Source organism: Zea mays, chromosome 4 (assembly GCF_902167145.1).
Source record: "Zea mays cultivar B73 chromosome 4, Zm-B73-REFERENCE-NAM-5.0, whole genome shotgun sequence".
NCBI lineage: Eukaryota > Viridiplantae > Streptophyta > Magnoliopsida > Poales > Poaceae > Zea > Zea mays.
Window position 1 is genome coordinate 187,352,700 of NC_050099.1, and position 15,022 is coordinate 187,367,721.

General features: G+C 51.5%; 1 protein-coding gene across 2 annotated transcripts; it reads left to right on the plus strand.

The window, feature by feature from the left end:
- The first annotated feature begins 5,164 nt into the window (after window positions 1-5,164).
- Window positions 5,165-9,169, plus strand: LOC103654258 (auxin efflux carrier component 1a). Of its 2 annotated transcripts, XM_008681090.3 has the most exons (6): window positions 5,165-7,125; window positions 7,220-7,481; window positions 7,599-7,684; window positions 7,790-7,947; window positions 8,314-8,390; window positions 8,527-9,169. In XM_008681090.3, exons 1-6 carry the CDS (start codon window positions 5,982-5,984, stop codon window positions 8,591-8,593), a joined length of 1,794 nt encoding a protein of 597 aa, XP_008679312.1. In that variant the 5' UTR covers window positions 5,165-5,981; the 3' UTR covers window positions 8,594-9,169. The 2 variants fall into 2 exon arrangements, with proteins under 2 accessions (XP_008679312.1, XP_035823357.1); XM_035967464.1 differs by having other exon boundaries at window positions 7,790-8,390.
- Window positions 9,170-15,022: the final 5,853 nt, after the last annotated feature.

The window sequence follows — 15,022 nt, forward strand, 5'->3', positions numbered from 1 at the left end:
TCAAACTCTGTGGTGATGTGGGATTTCATAGTTATTTGTCTACTCTTCTCACTTTTGGTGGATCAAAGGTAGATAATGGTAAGCATGCCAGAGGGTGGAATTCAGTGTAGTTCGGCTACATAAACCCCAGGTATGAGTCCATTCAGGACCGACCTTTACCATTTAGCTTACAATGTATACCAAATTGTCAAAGGACTATCCCGAGTCAATTCAGTGACTATAAGTATTTACAATTCTGAGAGATGTATGCGACACAAGCATAGAGGTCCTAGATAGAACGAGTAAAGTGGTTCGACGGCAACACACTATGATTTTCACACCAACATAGTGAAAAATTTCTCAGAATAACCTTTCGATGTACTCGCAACTTCGTGTTGCTAGGGTACTAGCCATTTATCTCAAAGTTCGCTTCATGTCGTTCAACGACAAAGAGAGCAACGTGTCAACAACTGGTTGAGCAATGTATAACTGAGATTTATAGCCTTAAATCATTTGGTAAGGTCTTATTGCTTACTAATAAAATCCCAATTTATGATGTCTTCTGTGTCAAAAAAAACTTTCATGCATTAATATTGAATTTCTTCGGGTTACTTCGGGTAAAACTTTATGCATGAGGAGAGAGAGCATGAAATTAACTTATGTGTGTTTTATTGTAATTCAATTTAATTTCCCAGATTTCTAAGCACTATAGAGCTTGATATAGTTGTTATGCCCACTTGGCGATATATAAATATGATGCCACACAACACAGTCAAATAAAATATAGAGCCAAACAAAAATGTTTATGAAGGTTGCGCATAATATGACTTTAGGGGCTTCAACAACCCACCACAATCCACGCGAGTACAAGCTCTAACGTCTGGTGTCAACGCATGTGCGGCCATCAGGGCTACGACAACACAACAAGCCTTCGTAATAAGCGCAACAGACACAATTATGACTCGGTAATCGGGGGTACATGATAAGTCCACGCAATGTGCGCAACAGGCGCAATTGTGGCTCGATGATCACGACAGACAACAGTGCCTACAGGGCATGCGAAAAATACGCGACTCAGCGATGACGATTCGACTCAACGGGAGCTGTCCGATTAAACGAGAATGCTACATAGCAATCACATGACTCAGCCAAGTTCGTACGACACAAATACTGCGTCGTGTTGCCAGGGCGCAACCAATGCCATAACTCAGTCGATTAATAACGCAGCCTGATTGACACGTGTGAATACCCAATATATCATTTAATCGCTCGACGTGAGTACGAAAGCTCAACGCAACCCAAATATTTCGAGCGATTTGAATATACGAAGTATAGCTCTCACATGCATTTTAATAATTTTCTGCTAACTATTTATTACGAGAAATAAAGCAGAAAAATAATACTACAATTGATGCATAAGCATAAGTAGATCAGGTGTATGAAAGACATTTTCTCATATCCAAGCATGCATTTTTCTAATAATTATTTACTGCGGGAAATAATTAATTAAAATAGAAATTACAGTCTAAAACAATCTAATCTATAATTTTCTGTGGAAGAATTCACGTGCTCATAAATGGAAGCGGTCAAACCATGGATCAACGAGAGAAAATCCTACCAGAATCGTTACGAACGACCGGTCGTAATGTGCAGGATGACAGGAGAAAAAATAATTAAAAAAATGATTGACTCGCTCCTCTTTGTGCCTAGATTCCCGGCCATCACCAGGAAACGTTGAATGCCGCATGTAGGTGGGGCTCGACCGTATCACGCAATAGGGATATCTACCCGTACGGGTCAACGTCTCAGCGGCTCAGAGCGAGCAAAAATCGGCCTCATCCGGTTGACCCCCTCGGCAAGACTCGCCGGCAACTGGAGCACGTGTCGCTGCACCAAAGAGAGCAGACTACACACTGGTATGGGCGACGCGTGCGAAGATCGTCAGCAGGGCGGTACACACGGCTCGCGCGGCGTGCGGCCAGCAGGGCCACCAGCCCAGCACGTAGGCGTGAGCATTGCCAACAAGGCATGGGTTCTCCACAGCCATACGAACGAGTGCAGAGAGAATTCGGTCTCCCTCCGATGTGGATTCGTGTGGCCGTGATGGTGGTACTGCACGTCAGTGCCATGGATGGACACATGCCTGCGGCTAGTACATGAAGCTTTTTTTCTAATCTTCTGCGATTCTTCTCTCGATTGAAAAGTAAATTGCAGATTCAATCAAGAAATTGTGTACCATATTTCTTGATGCAGAACAGAAGTGAAACCTATCGCGTAGTATAGTTCGGCAAGGCCGAGGGACCTGCCGGCGTGACGGGGAGTTGATGCAGATCCGATCATGTAGCAACGTTGAGGTAGAGCGTGCTGATAACGTGTTGAGAACTACGTTACCACGGATCACCAAATCCGCTCCCTTCCCTCCCGTTAGCAGTAGAGACGCAAGAAGCTGTAGAGGACCCGTCTCCCTTCCCATAAGCACGACAGAGAAACACACAAGACACCGGGTATAAGGTTGGACTTTTGGCCTCTTTCTCTTCTCTGTATTATGAGGGAGTGTATAAGTTCTTTATATAGAGATGTGAGACCCCTCAAAGAAAAAGCAAATATTTGCCCACATAACCCTAACTAGGGTTACCTAACAGCTTTGTCTTCTCGTCGTCAGAGTCGTCGTCGTCGTCGCCCTGTAATTCCACGCAGGCCAATAAACCGTCAGCGCGGGTCCTCGCAGTTAAGCTGAGAGGGCCTACAGCTCGAGCCCCATGTTGAAAACAGCCCAGATTACGAGTTTAAATAGGCCCATCGGCGGCCTACCGCTCTGCTCACATTCTTCTTCCGGCCGTAACTGGGCCTCTCGTACCCGTACGACGATGGCTTCGGCTTCCGGTTACAAGTGTTGAGTCGCCAAGTCTCTCTTTTGGTACGCAATACGGGCCTTCATATCTATGTGGGCCTTTTTACAAGTGTTAGTTTTGTTGGGCTATTGAATGAAGAATAGGACGTACGGGCCGTCGACGGGGTGGCAGTTTTGTTGAAACGTTTCCGGCTCGCCTCTGCCTGTACAGTTCCGTACTAACGTGATCAGCTACTAGTATTGTTCAGTTGTTGAACATGCTGGCAAAAACGGCAACGTATCTGGTCCTCAAAGTGGTACGGTGCTCACGTGCACATTTTAAATCTGGTGCATCCATCTTGCATTCAACGACACCAGCAATTTTACGAAGAACCCCTCCCACCAGGGGAGGAAGGTGGAAAGGGGTTTTCACAAAATTGGTGCTGCTGTTAGATGCAAAATGGATGTACCAGATTTAAAATGTCCACATGAGCACCGTACCCCTTTGAACACCATACGTTCCCAAAGAAAGAAGCGGGGGGCGCAACATAGAAAGCGAGAGCAACAGCGACGCCCAAGGAAGATCGAGTTCCGAATTCCGATGCGGGGAAGCTCGATCGCCGCCTGGTCCTGAACTGAAACGAAAATATGCTCCGTTCTACTTCTAACCCGTTTTTTCTTTCCTCCCGTCTCAAGGCGCGGGTTAGCGGCCGACGGAGCGAGGTTTGACCGCGTTGACGTACTTCAGTTTTTCAGGCTCTTCGTGAACGGACATCCCTCTCCGTCGCGAGACACGTTGGCTCTGATGGATTAGAGAAGTCAGCGTGTCTTGCGGGAAGCCCATGCCGTGGATCTCCTCCACCTACTGGCCACTGGCCGCAGAAAATGTTCCCCGAAAGGCACGGAAATGGTTGACTCCCGTTCTAGTGTTCCCTCATTTTACAACATCCTATCAACCACTACGGGCTATGGCTACTACTCGCCTTCGCCTTCGCCTCCACTCCACTCGGGATCTTCTCAAGTCACAAAAGGCCTGATTGGTTGTCGGATGCCCGGGCGTCTGGCTCGCGTGAGCATGCAGGCGAACGAGCCGAAAAAGGCTTGGTTTGCACCCGCGCTTACAGGCTGAGCCGATGCCGTGCATCCAACCAAACACGTGCGCAGACACGGTCAATGTACGTGGTGGGCCTGGACACAGGCGACCGAGTAACCAATCACACCGAAAATGTATGTTCCAGAAAACAGGCCAGGGCGCGAAGCTAATCTCGGAGGAATTTCACCTGCCTCGGCAGCCAAATCCCCCGTTTCATGGATCGGTGGCGACGTGCCACGACAAAACTAGCGCCGGCACCCAACGGCATGCACTGTAGTAGTACAGTGGTATAACCGTCGTTTGCCCAAGCGCGCAGCCTTGCGACACCGACCTACGAAGGAGTAGCAGATTTTAGGGGTGGGTGTTCGGGTTACCCGAAAATTTCGGGTCGGGTAATTCGGGTTTTTAAAATTTCGAGTTTTGAGAATCGATACCCGAAATTACAACGAGTTTTACAATATTTGAAAATTTGGGTACTCGGAATTTCGGGTTCGGGTTCGGATATTCCCGAACTATCCGAACTATTGTGTCGGCTTCATAAAAACACATACATCCTATTAAATTAGTATAAAAATATGGTTTAAATAATGGTATACATGGACATATAAAACACAAGCAATCTACAATCACAAGTAATGTATACTTACACATAATTATAGATATGCAAATTAATGATTAAGCATGACATGAGTACATGACACATAAAAGTTCGGGTAATTCGGGTATTTCGGGTACCCGATTGTGATACCCGAATTACCCGTAATAAATTCGGGTTTTGAAAGTTGCTACCCGAAATTCCCGAACAAAATTCGGGTTTCGGGTTCGAGTTCGAATATTCTGGGTTGGGTTTCGGGTTACGGATTTTTTTGCACAGCCCTAGCAGATTTGTGGTGTGGTTCGTTGCCACTTACCCTGCGGGACATTTGTGGTAATTTCCGGACTCTGTCAACGGATGGCACGATAATTATTGGCAGAAGGCGACGGTCCCGGGCCCGCCTGACACGTCACTGCCTACCCCAATTCCGTCCGGGCAGCCGCCACGCCATCCAACCAAACACCGTTCATTATGCCACTTTGGCGGAGTGTTACAGTAACCGATCCCGGAACGAACACCGTTCACTCCTTCGAAACGCAGTGCTACAGTAGTAAGCAACGTCCCTCGACCTCACGTCTCCACGAACTCTCGCAACGAAAAGTAATCTGCTGCTGAGACTACTACGTCCATTATGAGTACGGGTATGTGCAGTATAGATACGGGCTTTGTGCAGTAGATACGGGCTCGTATATTCGCATGGTACTACTAGTACTACGCCGTATACATATTATAATGCATTAAGTCTTATGCAATGCGGTATTAAAAGCACGGAATGGCATTATCAGCCGACTAAGCCCTGAATCTTTTTGTCCTGCCCTTGAAGCGTCAAAGGTACGTACGTACATATGTATCTGCCCAGATAGTTATATACATATTACTACATCTGTTCTCTAGTTCGTTTTTAAACTAAACATTGACAAATAGAAATGGAGTCAGTATTTTATAATGGGATCCGCACACGCATACGGCCACCCCCTCCACACCGCATTAGTAGGTCGGAACGATTACTAACTGAATTATTTTTTTAATTTATATAAATTTTTATTAGCTAGAATAATTTCAAGTACAATCCGAAACAAACGAACAAGGTCTAGTCGTGCTCCACCTCCGCCCCCGTACAGTAGTACCCCACCCTACACTACACCATCGCTCACAGCGCACCGTTAAAAGATTCAGGGCTTCACGGGTTCTTGAGACTGTTCTTGGGCCGCGCTGCCACACCTCGCCCGCCTAAATAAAACACACTCCTTCCTTCCTTCCTTCTTTCTCAGTCACTCCTCGCTAGCTCTATCTGAGTGAATTAAACTGCTCAGGGCTCACTGGCTCCTCTCAGCGCTAAGCCCAGCTGTAAAGCTAAGGTTCCGACTTCCAAGCAGTGTGGTCGCCGGAAGAGCGTAGCGAGCGGCGTTCAGCTCACCAGCGTTGCATTGGAAGGAAGGGCGAGAGACGGAGCGTGAGATCGATCGAGCTTCAAGGAGGGCAAGATGATTTCGGCGGCGGACTTGTACCACGTGATGACGGCCGTGGTGCCGTTGTACGTGGCGATGATCCTGGCGTACGGGTCGGTGCGGTGGTGGCGCATCTTCTCGCCGGACCAGTGCTCCGGGATCAACCGCTTCGTGGCGCTCTTCGCGGTGCCGCTGCTGTCCTTCCACTTCATCTCCACCAACAACCCCTACACCATGAACCTGCGCTTCATCGCCGCCGACACGCTGCAGAAGCTCATGGTGCTGGCCATGCTCACCGCGTGGGGCCACCTCAGCCGCCGGGGGCGGGGCAGCCTCGACCTGGACTGGACCATCACGCTCTTCTCCCTCTCCACGCTGCCCAACACGCTCGTCATGGGCATCCCGCTGCTCAGGGGCATGTACGGCGACTTCTCGGGAAGCCTCATGGTGCAGATCGTCGTGCTCCAGTGCATCATCTGGTACACGCTCATGCTCTTCATGTTCGAGTACCGCGCCGCGCGGCTGCTCATCGCCGAGCAGTTCCCGGGCAACGCCGCCGGGGCCATCGCCTCCATCGCCGTCGACCCGGACGTGGTCTCCCTCGTCGACCACGGCCGCGGGGACGCCATCGAGACGGAGGCCGAGGTCAGGGAGGACGGCAGGATACACGTCACCGTGCGCCGCTCCAGCGCGTCGCGCTCCGACGTCGTCTACTCGCGCCGCTCCGTGGGCGGCTTCTCCGGCGCCACCCCGCGCCCCAGCAACCTCACCAACGCCGAGATCTACTCCCTGCAGTCGTCGCGCAACCCGACGCCGCGGGGATCCAGCTTCAACCACACCGACTTCTACTCCATGGTCGGCCGCAGCTCCAACTTCGGCGCGGCCGACGCGTTCGGCGCCGTCCGCACCGGCGCCGGCACCACGCCGCGCCCGTCCAACTACGAGGACGACGCGTCCAGGCCCAAGTACCCGCTGCCCGTGGTGAGTGCGGCGCCCGGGGTGGCAGGCCACTACCCGGCGCCCTGGAGCGCCAGGAAGGCGGCGACGAACGGGCATGCCAAGGGCGAGGACCTCCACATGTTCGTCTGGAGCTCCAGCGCGTCACCCGTATCGGACTTCTTCGGCGGCGGCGCGCCGGACTACAACGACCACGCCGCGGCCGCCAAGTCTCCCCGCAAAAGTAGCAGTCTTTCCCGCCGCCGTGGGGAGTGAGTGTTTCTCTTCTCGGGCTACTCTGTACTCACTCGTTCCTTTCGTTGTTTATCCAATCCAAGTGGACGGAGGAGCCAGGGACAGGGACGACTACGTGGAGCGCGACGAGTTCAGCTTCGGGAACAGGGGCGCGATGGAGGACAGGGACGCGGAGGACCCGGCGGCGGCGGGCGGGGACCCTAACGCGGTGGCCGCGGCGACGGCGATGCCGCCGACGAGCGTGATGACCCGGCTGATCCTGATCATGGTGTGGCGCAAGCTGATCCGCAACCCGAACACCTACTCCAGCCTCATCGGCGTCGTCTGGTCGCTCGTCTGCTTCAGGTCCGTGCTACTAGCAACGACTGCCAACCGATACGGCATATGCATGCATCGTCCGGCGGGTGATCTGGCCGGCGAGGCAACCGATCGACTGATAGCTTCTCTGTTGGCGCCCTGCAGGTGGAACTTCCAGATGCCGGACATCGTCCTGCACTCCATCTCCATCCTGTCGGACGCGGGGCTCGGAATGGCCATGTTCAGCCTCGGTCGGTCCCAGCTGCGGCCTAAACTTCCCTTCCCTAGGCCGGTTCTGCTTTACCAACAAACAGTAGAATGAAATGAACCGCCGCGTCTCCGTGTGCTGTGTGCAGGGCTGTTCATGGCGCTGCAGCCGCGGATCATCGCGTGCGGGAACAAGGTGGCCACGTTCGCCATGGCGGTGCGCTTCCTGACCGGCCCGGCCGTCATGGCGGCCGCGTCCTTCGCCGTGGGCCTCCGCGGCACGCTGCTGCACGTCGCCATCGTCCAGGTACTTTGGGGGAACGGGGGGAGAGAGACGCGGGAAAAGTCTTGCGGTGCCTGCCGGCCAGCAACAGCAAAGCATCAATCCGACACTGTTGCAGCTGTTTGGATTGCTGCAGCTGCAATCCATAGAGAGAAAAATACTGTAGAAGCCGCAGCAAGCCGCAGCCGGATTGCAGCCGCAGCAAGCCGCAGCGAACAAGCTGATCGTCGCTGTGCGATGTTGCTTTTCCCGGTCGCCTCGTGCTCGCTGTCTCTCGCTCTCTGGCCTTTTGCGCTCAGCGGGCAGCACAAAAGTTACCTTTCCTTTCCCCCTCATCTCCTTCTCACTGTGCTCTGGTTTTTGCTTTGCAAAAAACGGCGGAACGAGCAGGCAGCTCTGCCCCAGGGCATTGTCCCCTTCGTCTTCGCAAAGGAGTACAGCGTGCACCCTGACATTCTCAGCACCGCGTAAGTCGCCGCGTGTCGGAGAACACGACGCGACACCAGCACGGACAGACCACGAGCACACCAAGATCTGTTCAAAGATTCTGTCCCAGTCGCCTGCTGCTAACCCTTTTTTTTCCTGCTCGCTCGCTGCTTGCAGAGTCATTTTTGGCATGCTCATCGCCCTGCCGATCACGCTCGTCTACTACATCCTGCTCGGCCTGTGACCGTCTCATCCCCATGGAGTCGAGGATGCCACCCCCTGCAGTGCTGCAACTGTAAAGACCACTGCTGCTGTCACATCCCGTTCATGGGAGAGGGAGATAAGGCCAGGAAGGACGGGAGATAGAGCTGCTACGACATTGTTTGGCGCTTGCAAAAGAGTGGCGTGTTTTCTCTCTCTCTATCTATCTAGAAGTAGGTATGGGGATTGGGTCTGGGTGGATCCTCGCAAAAAAAAGGGTGGGAGGTGGACAAGATGCGGTGGCAAAACGGACCAAAAGCAGGCAGGCGCAAGTACAAAGGAGATCCAGTTTGAGCAGGTCACGAGATCGAGATGGCTTGGTTTTTTTTCGACGGGTTTAGGGAATTTTGGTAGGCCGCGCTGATTGATGTGAAATCAACGCCATTCTGAGTTATGACAGGAGAGATTTGATCTAGCTTGAGATAAAGAGCTCACCTCATGAGTTTGGTGGATTGAGACACGGGCACGGGATTTGGCTGGAATTTAAGGTTGATCTTTCGTTTAATTGTAAAAAAAATGAATTGATTCCTATATAAGATACTTAAATGATTTCTATAAAGTTCCAAGTGGTAACGACTCAACTGGATCCAATGCAATCCCCGAAATGGATCGTGCACGTGCATTTATAGAGCTCCGTTTGCACAAGCGCACACCGTTTTTACATTTCCACGGTGGCCTCAACAGAATACGCAGTACGGAGAGCGTAGGTGCCTAGTCATGTAAAGGACCCCGCCAAATATACCCGATCAGTGCGTGCCAAAACCAACAAAATACTAGCATGTGGTGTGGATGTTGGTTAGCTAGGACTTGTCGGGTAGGGTTGTGTACTTGTGTGCAACGTATACTGTGTGATTGGTTACCGTAGAAGTCGAGTCAGGTACGTATGAGTCTAGCCAGTATTAGTAGAACCAAGATAAGTTTGTACAAACACTTTTGTTTGGTTGTGTGTATAAACTCGTGCAAATTAGACATAGATTTAGTTTGGTTGGTTGCATCGAAATGTGTGTTAGTGAAGAGTGTATAAATAAATCTTTACAAATTTATCATGAGTGATTTAGTTTTGTTCAAAAAATCCGAGGAATACAAATATTAAATGGATTGAATGATTAAATCTTTTTAATTGGAAGCTATAAATGGAACAGCAAAATAAAAAAACAATCTCGATTTCTGTGCTTAAGCGTGCAGTGAGCCTACATGCGGGGAGATGCTCCCACCTGCGGATCGGGTTCGCGTGGAGCCTGGCTACGACGTACGGCTTGCATGCAGCTAACCCGTTTGAGGAGATACGTAAACCAAACGGACAATTCTTTGAGACTCCGCGGGTTCAAGTGTATGAGTAGAGAAGCCAACCAATCACGTTGATAGTGTCTGAACTACTCGAGGCACTTACATGGAGATGGCAGCAGAAATTGGCGAGTCCGTAAGTAATCATGGCGATCTTTTTTTTCACGCTACTCTTTTTTTCACTCAAGAACATATATCACCATTGGCACATCAGTCCAGAAGCCTACTTCATTACCCACTTTACACAAGAAATTCTGCCATCACAATCATATCCCTACATTGACACTATCAGCTTGATTTGTTACCCGGCTGGTCGTGTACACGTTCAGCACATGCGTTGACTTAGCATGAGACTATGATTGGTTACTTGTACGGTATGGATCCAACCTTTTTGTGTGGATATAATCTATAAGATTTTTCAGCTATGTGCTTGTATGCGAGCATACGTGAGACGGACGTGTTCCCGCCAAACCAGCCTGGCGCAAGCCAAGCGATAGCGAACATTTCTTTTCCCCTCCGTCGGCCTAGGCCCGTTCCGCAGTGTGAATCATCTAGGCCACTTAGTGATGTTTTGGTAATTAATGACAACTGTTTGTGGACTAACGGTTCTTGGAGAAATAAGAATGCAGGGTTGGACCACATAGAACAATTTCAAGTTTACAGGATCACCTATTCACTCCCCCTCTAGGTGCTCTCAGAGGTCCCCGAATATGCCAGCCCAACAGCCAAAGAGCATGACAAAGCATAGCTGTAGAGCAACGACGGGACCAAAACTGTTCCCCTCGACCAGGCAACGCCCAAGCAGACGGTCACCCTCAGCGAAGACCTCACTTCGCATGACGAGGAGAGACTCCTCTGCTGTCTGTCCAAGAATAAAGATGTCTTCGCCTGGTCCACCCTCGACATGGTCAGAGTCAGTCGCTCCATCATCGAGCACAGCTTGGGAATCGACCCTTCGGTAAGGCCGAAGAAACAGCGGTTGCGCAAGATGTCTGATGAGAAGACAGAAGCCGCCAAGGCCGAGGTACATCGCCTGCTTGAAGCCAAATTTATCGAGCCAATTGCCTACCCTACATGGCTCGCCAACGTAGTGATGGTGCAGAAGAAGAGCGGTAAATGGCGGATGTGCATCGATTTCACCAGTCTTAACAAGGCCTGCCCCAAAGACAACTTCCCACTGCCTCGGATCGACAAAATCGTCGATAGTGCGGCCGGGTGCGAAGTCATGTCACTCCTTCATTGCTTCTCCGGCTACCATCAAATATATATGAAGGAGGAAGACAAGGCAAGCACCAGTTTCATAACACCCTTCGGCACGTATTCATCCGAATGCCGGAGGGACTTAAGAACGCCGGGTCCACTTTCTCTCGGCTCACCAAAACGGTGCTCGAGAGCCAGGTCAGCAGAAACATATTCACGTATGTGGACGACATCGTCGTCGCCAGCATAAGCAAGGAAGACCATCTGGCTGACCTCGCCGAAACGTTTGCGAACATGCGGGACACATGACTTCGCCTGAACCCCGAAAAGTGCGTCTTCGGCGTTCGCCAGGGAAAAATATTGGGCTACCTGGTGTCGCACCGTGGGATTGAAGCCAATCCAACCAAAATCCAGGCCATCATCAACATGACGCCCCCGCAGTCAGCCAGAGACGTCCAACGACTGACAAGCAGATTGGCCGCCCTCAACAGATTCATCTCCAAATCCGAAGAGTGAAGCCTCCCTTTCCTCAAAACACTCTGCGGCGCAAAAGACTTCGCATGGGGACCAAAGCAGGCGGCGGCCTTCGCTTCATTGAAGCAGTACCTGTCAGAGTTGGCGATTCTTACAAGCCCCGACCCCTCGCTACCCCTGTTGCTCTACGTCGCGGCTTCGTCGCATGCGGTCAGCGCAGCACTAGTTCAGGAGCAGAACAGAGGGGGCACGATCAGGCAATGTCCAGTTTATTACGTCTCCGAAGTACTCACGACATCAAAATGCAATATGACGGAACTAGAAAAATCGCCTATGCAGTTGTTATGGCCTCGCGCAAATTGCGCCATTATTTTGAAGCATTCAAGGTCCGGGTCACCTCAGATAGGGGACTTGGTGAATTGTTTAGAAACCCGGAGGCATCATTCCGGATTGCCAAATGGGCAGTCGAACTCTCCGGCTACCACATCACATTCGAACCCAGGACAGCCATCAAGTCACAAGTCCTGGTAGACTTCGTCGTCGACTGGACTGGGCCAATAACACAGTCGGACCCGTCCGCAGAGAAGGTGTGGACAATCCATTGCGACGACACATGGTTCCATGCGGGGGCAGGCGCCGCTGCAGTCATTACTTCACCCACAGGCGTCAAGCACAGATACACAACATGCCTCAACTTTGCTTTGGAGTCTGACAGATGCACTAACAACATAGCAGAATACGAAGCTGTCATCCTCGGCCTTCGCAAGCTAAGGGCCCTTGGCGTCACCACCTGCATCATCAGAACAAACTCCAAGGTAGTCGCCAGCCAAGTCGAGAAAGACTACGCAACGAAGGACCCCACACTTATGCAGTACCTCGCGGCTATCCGTAGTCTCGAGAGGCAATTCAAAGGTTTCACCTTGCAGCATGTGGACCGAGCCAAGAATGAGGAGGCCGACGCATTGGCCAAGGCAGCCACCAGAGGCGAGGCCCTGCCCTCCGACGTATTCTACCATGTCATCGGCACGCCAGCCGTCCGCAGCCCAGAGGGGCTCCAAATAACCAATGACAGCGAGGGCCACCGCATAGTCAACCTGATCATGACCGAAGACTGGCGGGCACCAATAACCCTGTTCCTGCAGGGGTACTATCATCCAACCAATATCAATGAGGCCAAGTGCCTCAAACATCGAAGCCGGGACTTCGCACTAATCGAAGGCCAGCTTTACAAGAAGGGGGTCAGTCAACCCATGCTTAAATGTGTCACCGAGACCGAAGGCATCCAAATTATGCGTGAAGTCCACAGCGGGACTTGCAGCTCTCACGCAGGGCCTAGGGCCCTAGCCGCAAAGGTAATCCGTCAAGGTTTCTAATGGCCCGCCATGATCTGCGCCGCAAATCGGGTCACAAGGTCTTGCGAAGCCTGCTAGAAATTTTCTCCACGCTCGGGAAGCCCTTCGCAATTCACGAAGCTAATCGCCCACACGTGGCCTCTTCAGCGCTGGGGCCTGGACATTGTCGGGCCCCTACCCACGACCCAGGGGAACCTCAAGTTCACCTTCGTCGCCGTCGAGTATTTTATCAAATGGATCGAGGCGAGGGTTGTATCCACGATAACATCGAAGACTGCCCTGAAATTCTTCTGGCAAAACATTGTTTGCCGCTTCGGAGTCCCGTCCGAACTCACGGTTGACAATGGCAAGCAATTTGACAGCCAAGACTTCAAGGATTTCGGCTTCTCCATTGGCACCAAGCTTGCCTTCGCCTCAGTGTACCACCCGCAATCCAACGGAGTTGTGGAACGCGCCAATGGTAAAATTTTCACAGCCGTCAAGAAAATGCTCCTCGACGACAAAAAAGGCAAGTGGGTCGACCTGTTACTTGAAGCGGTCTGGGCACTAAACACGACTGAGTGCAGGGCGACTGGGTTCACCCCTTTCCGCCTTCTATATGGATCGGAGGCCATGACCCCGCAAGAAATAAAACATGGGTCACCACGGACAGTCACGTCAGTCGTCCCCGATGTGGACGAGCCTACTTCGAAGGACCTCATCGACGGAGACCGCGTCTTCACCCTACAGGCTCTAAACAAATACCAAGCTCAAACAAAAGCATGGCGCGACCACACAGTCATCCCGAGGGAATTCAGCGAAGGAGACCTCATACTCGTCCGGACAGCACGGACAGAGTCCCGGGGCAAGCTAGAGCCAAAGTGGGAGGGCCCTTTCATCGTCAAGACGAAGGCGTCCCCCAGCGCGTACAGGCTCACAACGCCATGCGGCGAAGATTTAGAGCATTCTTGGAACATTGATAATCTTCGCAAATTTTTTGTTTGACTCCTCAGGGCCAGCTCGCCCTTGTAATTCGCAAAACAGTTTTATTCCGACCCACACTCTTTTCCTCCCGGGGGTGAGGTTTTTAACGAGGCGGAGCCATGTAATATACACGCGAAAAATCCCCCGCAAAAATCTACGTCGAAAAAAGACCGCATCGACGGTCTTCGGCATTCGACCATTACAAAGTCACCGCGAGGGCAGCGCTGGCTACCCTCACGTGCGACACTCCGCGCAAAAGTCGCCTAAGGGTGCAGCCGGACTAGCACAACAAGTGCGCAAAATCAAAGTCTTCTTCAAAAGACTATTCGTGCAAAAGCCGCCTAAGGGTGCAGCCGGACTAGCACAACAAGTGCGCAAAACCAAAGTCTTCTTCAAAAGACTATCCGTACAAAAGTCGCCTAAGGGTGCAGCCGGACTAGCACAGCAAGTGCGCAAAATTGAAGTCTTCTTCAAAAGACTATCCGTGCAAAAGTCGCCTAAGGGTGCAGCCGGACTAGCACAACAAGTGCGCAAAATCGAAGGCACATTACATCCGTGCAAAAATCTTCGTTGAAAAACTATTCGCGCAAAGACCGATTACAGGCACAGCCGGACCGGCATAATAAACGCGCTAGATCAAATGCACAAGTCCCCTACGGGCACGGTCGGATCAGCGAAGGCACACAGCCTCATCATACAAATTATAGTTACATACGTGCAGCGTGGGCACCACACATTACATTGGTTCAACTTTCGGGATGATACCCATCTCCCTATAGTTAAACAACATTATCCTCAGCTCCTCACCCTCAAAAAGACTTCGCTACTCCCCCTCACCTACGCTCACCCCAGCCGGCGAGGCCAACAATTCCCGCTTGCCAGCCCTGTCCACACGAAGACGACCACCCTCAACTTCACTCACCCTACGCTTCACCACCGCCCTTCGCCGTCTACGCCCAGCACTCGGACCGGGAACTTCAGCATCCATCACACACGGAGAGGTCTCTGCCGCAGCCACATCCAATGCCGCGAAATAATCCAAATCCTCATCCGAAGACTCCTCCGTCCACACCACCAAACTCCCAGAACCATCAGACTCAAAAAACTTAGACATAGAATCATCCAAATCATTCTCCGCA

Excerpts from the sequence above, each read along its gene's own strand:
- LOC103654258 (XM_035967464.1), top strand. The coding sequence starts at position 5,982 with ATGATTTCGGCGGCGGACTTGTACCACGTGATGACGGCCGTGGTGCCG. Across the intron at positions 7,482-7,598 it reads TGGTCGCTCGTCTGCTTCAG|GTGGAACTTCCAGATGCCGG; the intron begins GTCCGTGCTACT and ends GGCGCCCTGCAG. Across the intron at positions 8,391-8,526 it reads CCTGACATTCTCAGCACCGC|AGTCATTTTTGGCATGCTCA; the intron begins GTAAGTCGCCGC and ends CGCTGCTTGCAG.